General features: G+C 48.0%; 2 protein-coding genes across 2 annotated transcripts in view; one reads left to right on the top strand and one right to left on the bottom strand.

Moving 5' to 3' along the window:
- Positions 1-10,543: 10,543 nt before the first annotated feature.
- LOC311328917 (HLA class II histocompatibility antigen, DQ beta 2 chain-like) lies at positions 10,544-13,185 on the bottom strand (the record flags this gene model as incomplete). Its single annotated transcript, XM_084462814.1, has 6 exons — positions 10,544-10,606; positions 10,699-10,725; positions 11,025-11,141; positions 11,753-12,034; positions 12,884-12,956; positions 13,141-13,185. 5 exons carry the CDS (start codon positions 13,183-13,185, stop codon positions 10,700-10,702), a joined length of 543 nt encoding a protein of 180 aa, XP_084318940.1. The 3' UTR covers positions 10,544-10,606; position 10,699.
- Positions 13,186-15,899: 2,714 nt separating this feature from the next.
- LOC311328916 (poly [ADP-ribose] polymerase tankyrase-1-like) overlaps positions 15,900-17,925 on the top strand; it is a gene marked incomplete at its 5' end in the record, with an annotated part of 13,776 nt that continues 11,750 nt past the window's right edge. Inside the window, 7 exons of the mRNA XM_084462813.1 lie at positions 15,900-15,961; positions 16,138-16,200; positions 16,392-16,434; positions 16,789-16,809; positions 16,952-17,057; positions 17,512-17,591; positions 17,885-17,925. The exon at positions 17,885-17,925 is cut by the window's right edge and continues 105 nt beyond it. Of these exons, the coding sequence (XP_084318939.1) occupies positions 15,900-15,961; positions 16,138-16,200; positions 16,392-16,434; positions 16,789-16,809; positions 16,952-17,057; positions 17,512-17,591; positions 17,885-17,925 (416 nt within the window). The remainder of the gene's footprint in view (positions 15,962-16,137; positions 16,201-16,391; positions 16,435-16,788; positions 16,810-16,951; positions 17,058-17,511; positions 17,592-17,884) is intronic.

The following is a 17,925-nucleotide window of genomic DNA, read 5'->3' as shown; positions in this document are numbered from 1 at the left end:
TTTATGTTATAGTGTTTTGCAATTCATGTAGTAGATTTAGTAATCTGTCTTTTTGGGGATTTTGAATGGCCATGTTGTGGTTCTCTCTGTGCATTCATGGTTGAATTCAACACCAGAGAGAGAGAGAGAGAGAGAGAGAGAGAGAGAGAGAGAGAGGCTTTATATATAATCTGTTTGTGTGAATGAATGAATGAATGAATGAATGAATGAATAGTTCATTCATGGCGAGGCAGACACCTTCTCATGGTCAGTAGCTGCGAAGAATCCATCCCACGAGGATGTCGCAATAGTTACAAGCCGTCTTGTCAGCCGAAGGAGACAAGAGCGCTGGGAGGAGGCCATTAACTCCATCGACATCTCACACTCCAGCCGCAAGGCATGGAGCATCCTTAACAACCTCACTGGTAGGTCCAGACACTCGCCCCATCACTGCCCCATCTTTGCAAACAAAATCGCATCACAATTTGTGAAAAGTGGGACACCTGAGGGCAAAGACCGCGGATCGTCACGTCTCGTGGCTAAAGAAGTGTCTGACCTCTGGAAGGACACAACTCCTAGCGGTGGTAACATCTCTGGTGAATTCACACCAGAGGAGTTTGCTGCTGCCCTCCAGCATGTAAGGCCAGGGAAAGCCCCAGGGCCTGATTCTATCTGCCCGGAGCTTATACTCCATGCAGCGCCTTTCTTGAAGTCCTGGTTAAGAGCGTTCCTCAGACCATAGAGACCATAGAGACTATAGACCATAGAGACTATAGACCATAGAGACTATAGACCATAGAGACTATAGACACTATAGACCATAGAGACTATAGACCATAGAGACTATAGACACTATAGACCATAGAGACTATAGACACTATAGACCATAGAGACTATAGACAATTTTGACCATAGAGACTATAGACTATAGACCATAGAGAATATAGACCATAGAGAATATAGACCATAGAGAATATAGACCATAGAGACTATAGACTATAAAGACTATAGACTATAGACCATAGAGACTATAGACCATAGAGACTATAGACTATAAAGACAGTGCTCCAGTCTTTCCTCCAACTCTCCTTCCTCTCTTCATGGAGAAGAGCTGAAGCAGCCCATACGCTCCCAGAGTCTCCTCTCATGGCTCAGCTTCCACTCTTCCCCCCTTTCTCTCATTCTCTCTTCCAGCTGCTCGTTGGTACCGAGCCAGTTTATTTGCTGCTCTCTTAGCAGATGCGGTTGGACTGGCGTTGCCAGACCTCAGGACCCAGGTGTAGTGATGGGGCAAAATCAGGGTGGTCAGCTGCAGGATTGGGCCGACCTGCATAATAAAAAATAAAGAACATATATTTACAGTAAGCATGAGTCCGCAAACTACTATATTTTACCAAAATGTTTGGAAAATGCTTACAATTTCAAGTTTGGACACTTTCATACAAAGTCATCTTAAAGGTGCAATAGTCAAGATTTTGATGTAGACTAATTCTGTATGGTACCAATGTCATAATACTATTGTTTGCCTTGTTAGAGGTGGGGACCAAAACAGACAGAAGTAAACAGGACATTCTTGTTGAACCCTCTTAAATTAATAAATTCAGACAACATTTTTTGGGGGGAAGCAGTACTTTTATTCTGCATCTTAATGTAAAAAAAAATGATTTGACCATGTGAGGGTAAAAACCTCTAATAGGGGTCATAGTAGTTACCTTACCTTGGGCGTTTGGGTCAGTGTAAGGATCTGGGTCCACACGCCCCAGCACGATTAGCCTCAGTACCTACGTGAGTAAGTATGTGGGTGTCTGTCCTGCTGAGTTAAGTGTTCAGGATGCGTCTCCTATAAAATGTTGTGGGGAGGCCTTCAGCAGGCACGGTAGCTCCCTGAAGGTGTATGCTCAGCATATAATATGAATCAATCTCAGCATAAACTCTCCCTCCCCAGCACTAGCGAGACAGATGAGGCGCCCCTATACCAAGGTAAGTACACTGTATACTGAAATAACCTTCTCAATAAACTGTAGGCTATACACAAGGACAATAACAGTTCAGTAAGGTCAAATGTATATTTAAACCAAAATAGCATGAGGTAAAATTACCATTAAACAGTGCATTCACTTACAAAGAATAACTGTTCATGAAAGTCCCTTCAATAATAATGTCAGTCAAAATAACACTGCGTACTGGCACATACTAAATTGCATTCCAAAATAATCCGTCTCCAATATGAATAACATTCATTGCGGTAGGAGCACAAAATAAAACAAAGAAAACAATCCACTTCTGCTAGTTCATCATCATCATCATCATCTTCATCCGCTTATCCGGGGTCGGGTCGCGGAGGCAGCAGCTCCAGCAGGGGGCCCCAGACATCCCTTTCCCTAGCAGCATCAACCAGCTCTGCCTGGGGAATCTTTAGCCGCTCACAGGCCAGTGCGGAGATGTAGTCCCGCCACCTGGTCCTGGGTCTACCCCGCGGCCTCCTCCCAGCCGGACACGCCTGGAACACCTCCCTAGGGAGGCGCCCAGGAGGCATCCTCACTAGATGCCCGAACCACCTCAACTGGCTCCTTTCGACGCAAAGGAGCAGCGGCTCTACTCCGAGTCTCTCCCGGATGACTGAACTTCTCACCCGATCTCTCAGGGAGACCCCAGCCACCCTCCGGAGAAAACTCATTTCGGCCGCTTGTATCCGTGATCTCGTTCTTTCGGTCATGACCCATCCTTCATGACCATAGGTGAGGGTGGGGACGAAGATAGACCGGTAGATCGAGAGCTTTGCCTTTTGGCTCAGCTCTCTTTTCGTCACAACAGTGCGGTATAGCGACTGCAGAACCGCACCAGCTGCTCCGATTCTCCGGCCAAACTCCCTCTCCATGGTTCCCTCACTCGTGAACAAGACCCCCAGATACTTGAACTCCTTCACTTGGGGTAAGGACTCATTTCCTACTCGGAGCGGACAGGCCACCGGTTTCCTGCTGAGAACCATGGCCTCAGATTTAGAAGTGCTTATTCTCATCCCAGCCGCTTCACACTCAGTTGCGAACCTATCCAGAGAGTGCTGGAGGTCGCAGGCAGCTGATGCCATCAGGACCACATCATCTGCAAAAAGCAGTGACGTGATCCCCAGCTCACCGAACTGCAAACCCACCTCCCCCCGGCTACGCCTCGATATCCTGTCCATGAAAATCACAAACAGGATTGGTGACAAAGCGCAGCCCTGGCGGAGGCCAACACCCACCGGAAAGGCAGACGACTTACTGCCGAGGACCCGGACACAGCTCTCGCTCTGGGTGTACAGGGATTGGATGGCCCTAAGTAGGGACCCCCTCACCCCATACTCCCGCATAACCCTCCACAAGACCTCTCGGGGGACCCGGTCGTAAGCCTTCTCCAAGTCCACAAAACACATGTAGACAGGTTGGGCAAACTCCCAAGCCCCCTCCAAGATCCTTGCGAGAGTGAAGAGCTGGTCGGTAGTTCCACGACCAGGACGAAATCCGCATTGTTCCTCTTCGATCTGAGGTTCGACTATCGGCCGGACCCTCCTTTCCAGCACCTTGGAGTAAACTTTCCCTGGGAGGCTGAGTAATGTGATGCCTCTATAATTCGCACACACCCTCTGGTCCCCTTTTTTGAATATTGGGACCACCACCCCAGTCTGCCACTCCTTCGGCACTGACCCAGACTTCCACGCAGTGTTACAGAGGCGTGTCAACCAAGACAGCCCCTCTACACCCAGCGCCTTCAGCATTTCTGGACGGATCTCATCAGTCCCTGGGGCTCTGCCACTGTGGAGTTGTTTGACTACCTCAGTGACCTCCTCCAAGGACATTGACGACCCCCCATCATCTTCCGGCTCTGCCTCGATCGTAGAGGGTGGATTAGTCGGGTTCAGGAGTTCCTCAAAGTGCTCCTTCCAACGCTCAACAACCTCCTCAGTTGAGGTCAGCAGTGTCCCCTCCTTGCTGTATACAGCTTGGATGGTCCCCCGCTTTCCCTTCCTGAGGTGTCTGATGGTCTTCCAGAAACACTTTGGTGCCGACCGAAAGTCCTTCTCCATGGTTTCTCCGAACTCCTCCCAAACCCGCTGCTTTGCCTTGGTCACGGCCGAAGCCGCAGCCCTCCGGGCCAGTCGATACCCTGCAACTGTTTCTGGGGTCTCCCGGGCTAACATAACCCGGAAGGCCTCCTTCTTCAGTCGGACGGCTTTCCTCACCACCGCTGTCCACCACGGTGTCCGAGGGTTACCGCCCCTTGAGGTACCTATGGCCCTCAGGCCACAGCTCCCAGCCGCAGCTTCAGCAATAGAGGCTTTGAACACCGACCACTCATGCTCGATGTCCCCAACCTCCACAGGGATGCCTGAGAAGCTCCGCCGGAGGTGGCAATTGAAATCTCTCCGGACAGGCTCTTCCTCCAGACGTTCCCAGTTCACCCTCACTACACGCTTGGGTTTTCCAGGTCTGTCCAGAAGTTTCCCCCGCCATCGAAACCAGCTCACCACCAGATGGTGATCAGTGGACAGCTCTGCCCCTCTCTTTACCCGAGTGTCCAAAACGCATGGCCTCAGATCAGATGATACGATAACGAAATCGATCATCGACCTTCGGCCTAAGGTGTTCTGATGCCAGGTGTACTTGTGGGCATCCTTGTGTTCGAACATGGTGTTTGTTATGGACAAACCGTGACTAGCACAGAAGTCCAACAACAAAACACCACTCGGGTTCAGATCGTGGTGGCCATGCCTCCCAATCACGCCCCTCCAAGTTTCTCCATCATTGCCTACGTGTGCATTGAAGTCCCCCAGTAGGACACTGGAGTCCCCTGCAGGAGCCCCCAAAAGGACTCCACTCAGGGTCTGCAGGAAGGCTGAGTACTCTGAACTGCTGTTCGGTGCATAAGCACAAACCACAGTCAGAGTCCCCCCCCCCACAGTCCTAAGGCGCAGGGAGGCGACCCTCTCGTCCACTGGGGTGAACTCCAGCACAGAGGCGCTCAGCTGGGGGCTAGCTAGTATAGCCACACCTGCCTTACGCCTCATACCGTGAGCAACTCCGGAGAAGAACAGGGTCCAACCCCTATCCAGGAGTTTGGTTCCGGCGCCGGTGCTGTGCGTGGAGGTTAGCCCCACCAGGTGTAATTGGTATCGCTCCACCTCCCTCACAAGCTCCGGCTCCTTCCCCCCCAGCGAGGTCACGTTCCATGTCCCCAGAGCCAGCCTTTGCCGCCCGGGTCCGGTCCGTCGGTGTCCCCCGCTTTCACCGCCACCTAGTTGGCAGCGCACCCGACCCCGACAATTCCTCCCGCGGGTGGTGGGTCCACGGGACGATGGAGGAGGAGATGGTGCTTCCACGTTGCTTATTCGGGCTGGGCCCGGCCGGGCTCCGTGGTAAGCCCGGCCACTAGGCGCTCGCATGCGGGCCCTCCGTCTGGGCCTGGCTCCAGACGAGTCTGCTAGTTCAGTCTTTGGAATAAAATAGCAGTTACTTTCCCAACGTTACCGGTCAGAAGAACCGAGGGATGATGAGTCACTGGAGAGACACGTCTGTATGGCAAACTCACGTCACACCAATATGGAAGGCCGTCCAGTTCAAAATCACGCGAATTTTAACGTGTTGTCTACGTGTTGTCTACGTGTTGTCTACGTGTTGTCTACGTCTTGTCAACATGTAAAAAATCAGCGCGTTGACAACGTGTTGACAACACGTAGACAACATGTAGACAACACGTAAACAACATGTTGACAACATGTAGACAACACGTTGTCAACGTGTTAAAATGCGCGTGATTTTGAACCATTTGGCCATTTCTTGCATTTTGAACGGATAAGCTCGATTTGAACGTATCAGTTTCCATTGGCTGCTGAACATGCGGATGGAACCATTATCTAAGCCTGGGTGGAAATTGCATTTGCTACCCTGTTAAGTTCCTTAACCTGCTACTGGGTGGCACCAGCCTATGTCAAAAGCTTTTTGACATGTCATTGTCATGGGGATCAGTTGTTTTATGTAGGCTAGGCAATAACCGATTGATTTAATAGGCTATTGTGACCATGAATACCATCTTACAGGAAACAAAAATTAATATTAGGCCAAGTTTACAGGTGTTTAGGGTTTAAAAATGCCATGTGGGGGGGCAGCTGGCTTATGTTTTGCTATTGTTATCATAATAATTATAGGCCTAATTATTATTATTATATTTAATAATTATTGTTATTATTATATGACTGTTATTGTAATCTATTTTCTATGCAGTAGGCTAGGTCTCTATGCCTGCAGTCAATAGGCTGGTCTCTTTACTGAATGTTATTTTAATGCCCAGATTATGGACAGCAATAATTGTGCCCAGTCAGCTAAATTGTCTGGTGAAGGATTAAAATGCTTTAGGGTATCCAGATGTGGTTCCTGGTTTTTTAAACTTGTCTCTTTTGGGGTGAGTTACCGTGCGTAAAGCAGTATTGAAACTGTAGCCTAGGCCTAGGCTATATTCTAAAAAACAGGCCTATGAGAAAGGCGTCATAGGCCTACCTCATACAGACATACAAATGTTGCTTTCAGTAACATTAAAAACAAAAATAAATCATGCAATATTGAAGGCCACGACTTCATCAGTAAGCGTTGGCATGGCACAGAACTGGATTAGATGCTCCATGGTGACCAGTAAAGCAACTTAAATCTGTCCGGTGAAAATAATTCCCTCTATAGAATTGTATTAAAATAGGCTAAAATTACATTTCAATATTCAATTGAAATATTCAATACAATCGGTTGTTCTTGGTAATCGGCAACCAAAGTAATTAGACCATGTACCATAAGTAGCCTAGCCTACATAGGCATAGATAGGCCGTTCGTTAATATTGTAGTCAACGAAAGGAAACAGATAGCCAGCCTACTCCAAACACCTCAAACCATTAGCACTGCATCATAAACATAATAGGCTTGTTATGGTTCGGGCCGGGTCCGCCCCGGCTCACCCCCTGCTCCCAGTCTGGACCCACGTTCCTGCCCCGGACCCCTGGTTCGCCCCGGACCCCTGGTTCGCCCCGGACCCCTGGTCCACTCTGCTCGCTCCCGGTCCAGACCCTCGCCCCTGGTTGGTTCTGCTCCCGGTCCAGACCCTCGCCCCTGGTTGGTTCTGCTCCCGGTCCAGACCCTCGCCCCTGCCCCAGACCCCTGGTTCGCCCTGCTCACCCCCTGTTCCCGGCCTGGATTCCTGTCCCTGAGCTCCTCCCCTCCCAGTGACTGCCCCTGAGCTCCTCCCCTCCCAGTGACTGTCCCTGAGCACCTCCCCTCCCAGTGACTGTCCCTGAGCACCTCCCCTCCCAGTGACTGTCCCTGAGCACCTCCCCTCCCAGTGACTGTCCCTGAGCACCTCCCCTCCCAGTGACTGTCCCTGCACTCCCCCAGAGACTTTTGTACACTTTGATCACATTGTCACCAGGTTTTGTTCTGCCTCCTTGTGTGTTTGGTCTTGTGTTCGTTGTCTTGTCTTCCATGTTGGTTTGATTCCTCCCAGCCCTAGTTCTAGACACCAGTCCCTCACTAATCCCACGCCACTCCAGTCCCTCTCCACTCCTGGCCCTCTAGTTTAGGCCCAATCTCAATACCCCCCTTAGCCCTAGCCCTTGGCCCTAACCCTACATTGTGTGCGTTCACGCGTAGGGTAGTGTGTCCCATTCCTTTAAGCTTCTAGGGCTAGGCGGCATATAGAGGGCTAGTGGACGTTCAAACAGCCCTCCAAAACGAGGGTTTCAAGATGCTGACTTGAAACCGAGGGTAGATGCAAACTCACATAATGCTTTGTGAACCGAGGCAGGGATATGAAACATAGCTGCCGGTGCCGTGAAAAAAAAGAAGCCCAATATCTTCGTAAATAAACATTCAAAATGTGTTAAATCCGTGGAATCGTTTAGTTTAAAGTAGATGCAAAGGAACATGTCATTGGATTCTAATGACACGCATTTCAGAAAAAAAAAATGCTATTCATGATGTTAACTGCATTTCATTGCTAGCCTAACAGCTTCTGGATGTTCCAGTAGGCTACGGTGCAATGTTGAATCTAATATAATCAATAGAACTTTGTGTCAACAACTATTTTTGAGTGACAGTTGATTCCATGTCTCATTCATGAAGTCCAAACCAGGCCAGGTCCAGCCTGGCTTATGTGCGTGGCTGGCTTGTTTCTGTTCAGGACTGGTAGGACAGAAGCTAGTCACGCCACTGAAATAGCTGTATTGAAATTACATTAAATAATGTCTGATAGATTAAAGGTGCCCAATATAACGTGAATAAAAAAAACATTTTTTTGTTTATTTTCCAAATTACTTGATTAAATTGTTCCTTGTTGTCTAATAAACATGTTGAATCACTCAAATGTATGTCCTACCTTGTATATTCTTCGCTAAATGATATTTAGCTAATGTTTTGTATACAACGTTTGTTTACTTCCGCTGAGTGGGCGGTTCCTGCCAGTTAGGAGGGAGGAAGGGAGTGATAACCGGACAAACGCTATTGTAGGTGCGCTGGCTTACATCCATGCACAAAAAAAACACTGCCTCTTGTCTAGGTGCGCTGGCTTACAGCCATAATTGTCTAAATAACACATAGAGCATTTATCAATAACAATTATACTTCCCGCTCCAGATCAATGAGTTGGCTAGTTTAAGCCGGAAGTGTGCATGAGTAATACTAAAAGGACACGGGGGGAATAGCAGGTTAGGGAATATATGTTCCGCCTATGAACACGCCTTCTGGCGGCTGTGTGGATTACCTCAGTTTTCGAAAACTATACACTGTAAGAAATTAGCTTTGCTAATTAGCTTAATTGTCTTGTCTTGCGCAATAAATCACAGAAACCAAACATAATTGTGACTTGACTTACAGTGCAGAAATTTCTATGAATATGTTTCTTATATCAGGTAGTACATTAATTTTGGTCCTGACATGTGGTCCAAACTTTTGCGGGCATCACACTACTAATAGTAATATTGAGGTCAAAAGTGGCACAATGTTATCACAAAGTCCTCTTGTAGTGACAAGACACAACGAGTAGTGACATGTTCTTTATTAGTCACATTCTACATCAAACAGGTAAGATGTTCATCTGTTAGCTCCTACAGTAGATTGTGCACACGCTAAGCAAGAGGTAAAAGAATTATAAGAGAAAGAGATTTTGTATCAATCATTAAGCTAATGTTATAGTCCAATAACAGAACCTGAAACCACCACCACGTTTAAACAGACACCAACCGTACTGTAATAGCCTAGTTCATTTAAACAGACTACAACCGTACTGTAATAGCCTAGTTCATTTAAACAGACACCAGCCGTAGACTACTGTAATAGTTAATTTAAACAGACACCAACCGTACTGCAATAGCCTAGTTCATTTAAACAGACTCCAACCGAACTGTAATAGCCTAGTTCATTTAAACAGACACCAGCCGTACTGTAATAGCCTAGTTAATTTAAACAGACACCAACTGAAGTGTAATAGTTCATCTAAACAGAGCTCTGCGTACTGAAATAGTTGACTGGCTCTAACATTAGACACAAGGCAAGCTTTAGCTGATAACACTGCTGTATCTCACAAACAAATGAAAACAAAGAATACAACTGAGTTATTCTCCTGAACAGTAGTTAACTCCCCTCTGAATGCCAACATTAGATTATCATTATCATACATTTACCAACACTTGACTGTATGTTAATCATTAGTTAATATATGGTGAAAAAAAGCAATACATTAGTGCAACAAGGACTCTCATACTGGAGTATATGTTAGGTTTGAAGACCTGTCCTGAAGTTGAAGCAGTCCTGAAGCTCCCAAGTACAGTGGATTCTCATGTAGATTATTGACTTAAGGTGAATATACTGTAACATTACAATAATGCATATTTGTTGGCAAAGGATGGATACAGTGTGATAAACCTTGGCCTGGTTATCCTCTAGCAGAGACAGGTTAAGACCTGTAGGAACCAAGTAAACAGGCCTTTGTACAGACCTCTAACCTGCCACAAAGAGTGTCTGAAGTTGTCAGTGATGTTTGGTGTCAGACTCAGGATGTCCTCCAGTCACTTGTCCTGCTAATGCTGTTTCTCCACAGACACCCAGTTTAGACTAGAAACCAGAGGGAAATGACTCCAACTCTCATACATGACTATTATTGATATGTGGATCTTATAACCCTGGTACAGTTGATTAATAACACCCAGGACAGTGCATTATTGATTAATAACACACAGGACAGTGCATTATTGATTAATAACACCCAGGACAGTGCATTATTGATTAAAAACACCCAGGACAGTGCATTATTGATTAATAACACACAGGACAGTGCATTATTGATTAATAACACCCAGCACAATGCATTATTGATTCAGAACACACAGGACAATGCCTTATTTGCGTATTAAAGGGAATATTTTTGTTGCATATAGAGAGACAAACTCATAACATATATGTATGGCCTTCTTAAGACAGTATTGGTTAATATGGAGCAAAGATATTGTATTACGCTCAAGCATTTTAGCGTTATTTCATTTGAACTGAGATTTCTGGTTAGAAGGAAGCTCTAATATCAGGTCTAGTTCAGCAGTGGATTCAGAAACAGACCTGCAAACCTGAGAAGATAAAAGAAAACCGTTACAATGACCATCAGGCACAGTCAGTTGTAGTAGTTGGTGAAACTTTTCTGTGACAAGAGGAGTCTCACCTTAGCTAGCAGGCACCAGCATCCGCCCTGTGAAATAAACACAGAGAGGGTGAAGAGACAGAGGGGACACAATCACTATGTGATATTTCAACAAATAAATCAACATTGCTGCTACCATCCACTGAACACAGGAGCAGTATTCTTGAAAAATACATCTCTCAATGTATAAGTGAATCTTTCTTACATCATGATTATTTTACAGTGTGCTGCGTACATAACACACAGATGACTGTGAAGACTGGATGACTATGAAGACTGTACATGTTCTCTACACACAGATGACTATGAAGACTGTACATGTTCTCTACACACAGCTGATGACTCACCATTGGATTTCTTCTTCTGGTAGTAGATGAGTCCAGCCAGTGCAAAGACCAGTCCCAGCACCAGCCCAGACGCCCCGATGGCGATCTTATTCCTCTCAGACTCAGGCAGGGACGGGTCTGTCAAGGAGAAATGACCCTTCTGTTAGCATGTGATGACACTGTAGCTGTCCTGTATGTAGCTTCTGACAGACCACCATCTATCATACGCTAGCACACACAGTCACAGTCAGGGTCATTCAGGTACCCAGCCACAACACAGCACTCGTACCCTGCTCACCTGAACTCACCCCAGTACACCATGACAACACCCTAACAACAGCTGAGCAGTGAACTCACCCTAGTACACCATGAAAACACCCTAACAACAGCTGAGCAGTGAACTCACCCTAGTACACCATGACAACACCCTAACAACAGCTGGACAGTGAACTCACCCTAGTACACCATGACAACACCCTAACAACAGCTGGACAGTGAACTCACCCTAGTACACCATGACAACACCCTAACAACAGCTGGACAGTGAACTCACCCTAGTACACCATGACAACACCCTAACAACAGCTGAGCAGTGACCTCACCCTAGTACACCATGACAACACCCTAACAACAGATGAACAGTTAACTCACTCTAGTACACCATGACAACACCCTCACAACAGCTGAGCAGTGAACTCACCCTAGTACACCATGACAACACCCTAACAACAGCTGGACAGTGAACTCACCCCAGTCCTTCACGAGGGGTCTGTCCAGGCTGGCGTGCTCCACCATGCAGGAGATCTTCTCCCCGGATCTGGGCGTGTACTCCAGTTGGGAGTGGAACTGGTAGTACCAGTCACCGTTGACCGACTCCTCAGTGGAGATCACGTCTGAGGTCACTTCCTGTCCATCCCTCTTCCAGGTCACTCTGATCTTTTTGGGGTAGAAGTCATAGGCGCTGCACACCAGCATGGCAGGGTGTCTGCCACTAGAGGGGGTCACTGAGAGAAGTTTGACAGAGGGCTCCACTGATAGTGGAGGAAAAACAGCAACACATTAGTTCATATAACACTATCATTCATATCATATTGATCAGGGTTCTGTTCTCTATTGGTCTTTATTATATATACTGTATTATTGGTCTTTATTATATATACTGTATTATTGGTATGTATTATATATACTGAATTATTGGTCTTTAATATGTCTACTCTATTATTGGTCTTTAATATGTCTACTCTATTATTGGTCTTTAATATGTCTACTCTATTATTGATCTTTAATATGTCTACTCTATTATTGATCTTTAATATAACTGTGTAGATTCATCATGTTTGTTTCTAGATCTCTCTCAGTCCCAGAGGTGACCAGTAATGCAGTCCACCAGTTCTGAATGGTGAAAAACAATATCATCCTCCCATCCCACAAGATGAAAACATCATCATTTAATCATCATCAGGTCTATGTTGCTTTATATCCACCAGACAGAAGCTTTATTACAGGTTACGGTTGGACTTTCCTAGATTTACCGCAAGGTCGGGAATTGTAAGCATTTCCCGGTTAATGTGCACAATCCCCGACCGTACGGGAGATGTGAGGAATACTAACCAATTTCTCACATCTCCCTCAAGGTGGGGGAATGTGCTCATTACCCGGGAGATGTGAGAAACGCACATGTTCCTCCTACATTCCCCGCGAGGTCGGGGATGTGCGCAATAACCGGGAAAAGCTCACATTCCCCGTTTTCTCACATTGACCGTAACATATCCACCAGACAGAAGCTTCATTACAGGTTTTGTAGTGAACAGATGAAAGAGGTGTCGTATCATCTGGTGAGTGAGAGATGTGATGTTGTTGTGGTGAGGAGGGCAGCTCACCTGTCTTCTCCAGAACGTGAGAGAGCTCGATCTCAGCGTCGTTCTTGCAGAAACCTTTCAGAACCACGGCCAGCTACCAGTCCGCTCTCCAAAGGCCGCTCTGACACCCGCTTAGGTCTGATCGCAGCTATACTGACTTGCAGAGAAATTTGAAGTCAGCAAGTTAGGCCAAGTTAGTTAGATGCCTCACTTACCACTACATAAATACAGTCGACCGTAGAGCAGAGCAGTAATATCGGCTCCCACAATGTTTTCACGGGAGAGTTGGCATACGGCCTCGTCAGTTCCCAGTAATGGGGCATCCCGGCACGGTATGAAGATCTATTGTAACAAGAATCAATAAGGCAATTAGCCGGGTTGGAACAGTCAGACTTCAAGTCACGGAGAGACGGGGAGTAGTAGCCTACATCATCACGTCGTCCTCACACAGGAGAACCCTGCCAAATAATGATGACGGAATCCAGGGACAATATAAAAGGAAAATGATATAGAAGTTATCTGCTGTAGAAGTAGTGATCTTGTCTCGAATTCTGTTGTGAAATGTGCGCAAAATGTCCGGAAAACTGTCAATGTCAAGAATCGCGTGCAATCCTGAGGTAAATGCCTGAGGAACGGTATATTGGTAAATGCCTGAGGAATGGTATAATGGTAAATGCCTGAGGAATGGTATAATGGTAAATGCCTGAGGAATGGTATAATGGTAAATGCCTGAGGAATGGTATAATGGTAAATGCCTGAGGAATGGTATAATGGTAAATGCCTGAGGAATGGTATAATGGTAAATGGTAAATGGTATAATGGTAAATGCCTGAGGAATGTCAGGAATGTAAACACAAGCGCGCGAAAGAAGTCAGGAATGCGATCGCGTCACGTTTCCACAGCAACGATAAGCAATTACGTCACCCGGACACATTTTGGCCCGCGGACAGATTTTGGCCTGACAGTGCCATTATGACATCACTACCACGGCTAATGATACTGGACGACGTCATAATATAAGAACCGTGTGTAGCCTACTTTTCATCAATAAACATTCATATCATTTTGATTTCGTCTTGGAGAGTGCTGGCTTGGTTTTATCATGAGTGTGTTATTTTCCCCAGCATCGCGCCTAATCCGCCAGCGGCTGCTGCTGTGCGCCGCTGCTGGTCTAGGTGCTGCTGGTCTAGGTGCTGCTGGTCTAGGTGCTGCTGGTCTAGGTGCTGCTGGTCTAGGTGCTGCTGGTCTAGGTGCTGCTGGTCTAGGTGCTGCTGGTCTAGGTGCTGCTGGTCTAGGCGCTGCTGGTCTAGGCGCTGCTGGTCTAGGCGCTGCTGGTCTAGGTGCAGCTGGTCTAGGTGCTGCTGGTCTAGGTGCTGCTGGTCTAGGTGCTGCTGGTCTAGGTGCTGCTGGTCTAGGCGCTGCTGGTCTAGGCGCTGCTGGTCTAGGCGCTGCTGGTCTAGGTGCTGCTGGTCTAGGTGCTGCTGGTCTAGGCGCTGCTGGTCTAGGCGCTGCTGGTCTAGTTGCTGCTGGTCTAGGTGCTGCTGGTCTAGGTGCTGCTGGTCTAGGTGCTGCTGGTCTAGGTGCTGCTGGTCTAGGTGCTGCTGGTCTAGGTGCTGCTGGTCTAGGCGCTGCTGGTCTAGGTGCTGCTGGTCTAGGCGCTGCTGGTCTAGGCGCTGCTGGTCTAGGTGCTGCTGGTCTAGGTGCTGCTGGTCTAGGTGCTGCTGGTCTAGGTGCTGCTGGTCTAGGCGCTGCTGGTCTAGGCGCTGCTGGTCTAGGCGCTGCTGGTCTAGGTGCTGCTGGTCTAGGTGCTGCTGGTCTAGGTGCTGCTGGTCTAGGTGCTGCTGGTCTAGGCGCTGCTGGTCTAGGTGCAGCTGGTCTAGGTGCTGCTGGTCTAGGTGCTGCTGGTCTAGGTGCAGCTGGTCTAGGTGCTGCTGGTCTAGGTGCTGCTGGTCTAGGCGCTGCTGGTCTAGGCGCTGCTGGTCTAGGCGCTGCTGGTCTAGGTGCTGCTGGTCTAGGTGCTGCTGGTCTAGGTGCAGCTGGTCTAGGTGCTGCTGGTCTAGGTGCTGCTGGTCTAGGCGCTGCTGGTCTAGGTGCAGCTGGTCTAGGTGCAGCTGGTCTAGGTGCTGCTGGTCTAGGTGCTGCTGGTCTAGGTGCAGCTGGTCTAGGTGCAGCTGGTCTAGGTGCTGCTGGTCTAGGTGCTGCTGGTCTAGGCGCTGCTGGTCTAGGTGCAGCTGGTCTAGGTGCTGCTGGTCTAGGTGCAGCTGGTCTAGGTGCTGCTGGTCTAGGTGCAGCATGTGCCGTTTACCGGTACTTTTACCAGACGAGGGATCGCCGTCCCGATGCGTCGTCGATAAGAGGTAAAGCAACATCAGGTAATATTACATGGGAGGTCTACTCATTGTCCAACCTCCCCTTCCAAAAGACCGAGAGTGGAAAGAACACACACACACACGACTGAATGTTGAATAGGCCTAGTGTTAGGCCTTCTTTTTGCTTTATTTTCTCTAACTATGCCATTGGCTGTATGAACTTATAAGGAAAGGGCAAAAAAAGAGCCCAGGGTGATGTACCCTTTAGATTCAGGATATTAACTTGTTAACAGACAGCATTCATATTCTGGCCTCTCTGAGACCCACTCAATCACTTATTTGATGATTCAGTACATAAAACGGACAATACAGGGATACAGCATCTAAGGGACACCTATGGGTTGTTACCGGACACAAAGTTCTAACAGTCGACATCTAGATCGTTGTGTGACATTGCTTGAGAGTATGTGATGCGAATAGAGATATTTATTTCCAGGGAGACTTAATTTTCTTTGCTATCAGGGGCCCATTATAAAAATCTATAATTACCTTACAGCATTAAGACAAGTAAACATAACTGTTAATATGTTCCCATAGTTCCACTTGAGGACACACAGAGGGGCCTGCAGGATGTTCTGGCACTGGTAGGCTCCGCAAAACAGCCAATCACAACAGGCCTAGAATGTTGCATGTTAGACTGCCTCACAGCAGAAACTCCCTCTAGCCTGATGTTCTCCTGCACTCAGGACACAGAGGAGGAACATCTCTCCAGCCGCCTGGTCCTCCACAGGTGTGCTCTACCTGCGTGGTCACCTGTAAGTCTGCTCTGATCAGGGTTGGGGTTTCTCAAATGGTTCATGAACATATTTACCTGAGAACGCAGTGTCAAAATACTACCCAAAAAAATAAAGATGGGTATAGGATTTGTATAGGAGGGCTATAGAATCTCTGATCTCCCTCATACAGGCCCCCTCAGCCCAGTCTCCAGTGTTGTGCTTCCCAGCTGCTGGGAGAGCTCTGGACCCTCTGGTAACTATTCACACTACTGAACACCACTAGCTGGTTCCATCATCCAAGCATAGACCATAGTCCCCCCTCTTGTGACGAGATACCTCCATCTTATGTTTATAGGTCATCCTCAGATTAAGAGAATGTATGTTGATGTCTCTAATTCATACCCTCTCTCTTTCACAGATATCTTCGGTTGTGCCTCCCCTCAGCCCTGGGGGAGCACTGGTCCCCTACATCCCTGTGTGGTGCCCTGTAAGTCTGCTCTGATCAGGGCTGGGGTTTAGAGGGGTCAGAAACTCTGCTCTGATCAGGGCTGGGGGTTAGAGGGGTCAGAAACTCTGCTCTGATCAGGGCTGGGGGTTAGAGGGGTCAGAAACTCTGCTCTGATCAGGGCTGGGGGTTAGAGGGGTCAGAAACTCTGCTCTGATCAGGGCTGGGGGTTAGAGGGGTCAGAAACTCTGCTCTGATCAGGGCTGGGGGTTAGAGGCCTCAGAAACGTAGATTTTCCTGAGAACAAAGTGACAAAGTACTCTATGAAAATAAAGATGAGTAAAGGATTTGTATAGGAGGGCTAATGAATCTATGATTCCCCCTGTGTCTCCCCAGCCTCCAGTGCTGGACCTCACGGCAACTGGGAAGCTCCTGCTTGAGGAGCTGAGAGCTCTGGACACTCTGGTAATTACTAACACTACTGAACACCACTAACTAGTTCATTCTCCTCTGGTAATTACTAACACTACTGAACACCACCAACTGGTTCATTCTCCAGACCTGCAGACAGCTCCTGGGCTACGGCGCCGACGCCTCCATCATGTCCCTCCAGGGCTTCACCGCCGCCCAGATGGGTCACGAGGCCATCCAGCAGATCCTCAACGGTATGGGGGGGGGGTAGGTCGGTGTGTGTGTGTGTGTGTGTGTGTATGGGGCGGCTGTAGCTCAGTTGGTAGAGCGGGTCGTTCAATGATCGAAGGGTCAGTGGTTCGAATCCCAGCTCCGACTGTCCACATGTCGAAGTGTCCTTGAGCAAGACACCTAACCCCAAATTGCTCCCAATGAGCAGGTTAGCGCCTTGCATGACAGCTACCGCCATTGGTGTGTGAGTGTGTGTGTGAATTGGTGAATGAGATGCCATTGTAAAGCGCTTTGAGTGCCGCTAAGGTGGAAAAGCGCTATATAAGTGCAGTCCATTTACCATTTAGGCGTGTGTGTGTGTGTGTAGGTAGGCGTGTGTGTGTATGTAGGCGTGTATGTTCGTATGCGTGTCTGGCTGTACACACAGAGGTGGGTTCTCCTGACCGTTTTCTGCTGGGTTCTGTCTGTGTTCTCCAGAGAATGTTCCGGTGAGGAACTCTGACGTGGACTACCGGCTGCTGGAGGCCGCCAAGGCTGGAGATCTGGACACAGTGAAGGTACTGACCACTGAGTAGACCCACAGTAGAACAGAATAGAATACAATAGACCTTGACAGGTGCAGTAAAAGCACTGTGAGCATCTCTCTGCACACACTCTGACTGTACTCTCTCTCCCTCTCTCTCTTTTTCTCTCTCTCCCTCCCTCTTTCTTTCTCTATCTCTCCCTCTCTCTCTCCCCCCTCCCTCCCTCCCTCCCTCTCTCTCTCCCCCCTCTCTCTCCCCTCCCTCCCTCTCTCTCCCCTCCCTCCCTCTCTCTCCCCTCCCTCCCTCTCTCTCTCTCTCTACCTCAGTCTCTGTGTTCATCTCAGAATGTTAACTGCAGGGATCTGGA

This window comes from Borostomias antarcticus (assembly GCF_949987555.1).
Source record: "Borostomias antarcticus genome assembly, contig: scaffold_143, whole genome shotgun sequence".
Taxonomy (NCBI): Eukaryota; Metazoa; Chordata; class Actinopteri; order Stomiiformes; family Stomiidae; genus Borostomias; species Borostomias antarcticus.
This window is presented reverse-complemented; position numbering and strand designations above follow the sequence as displayed.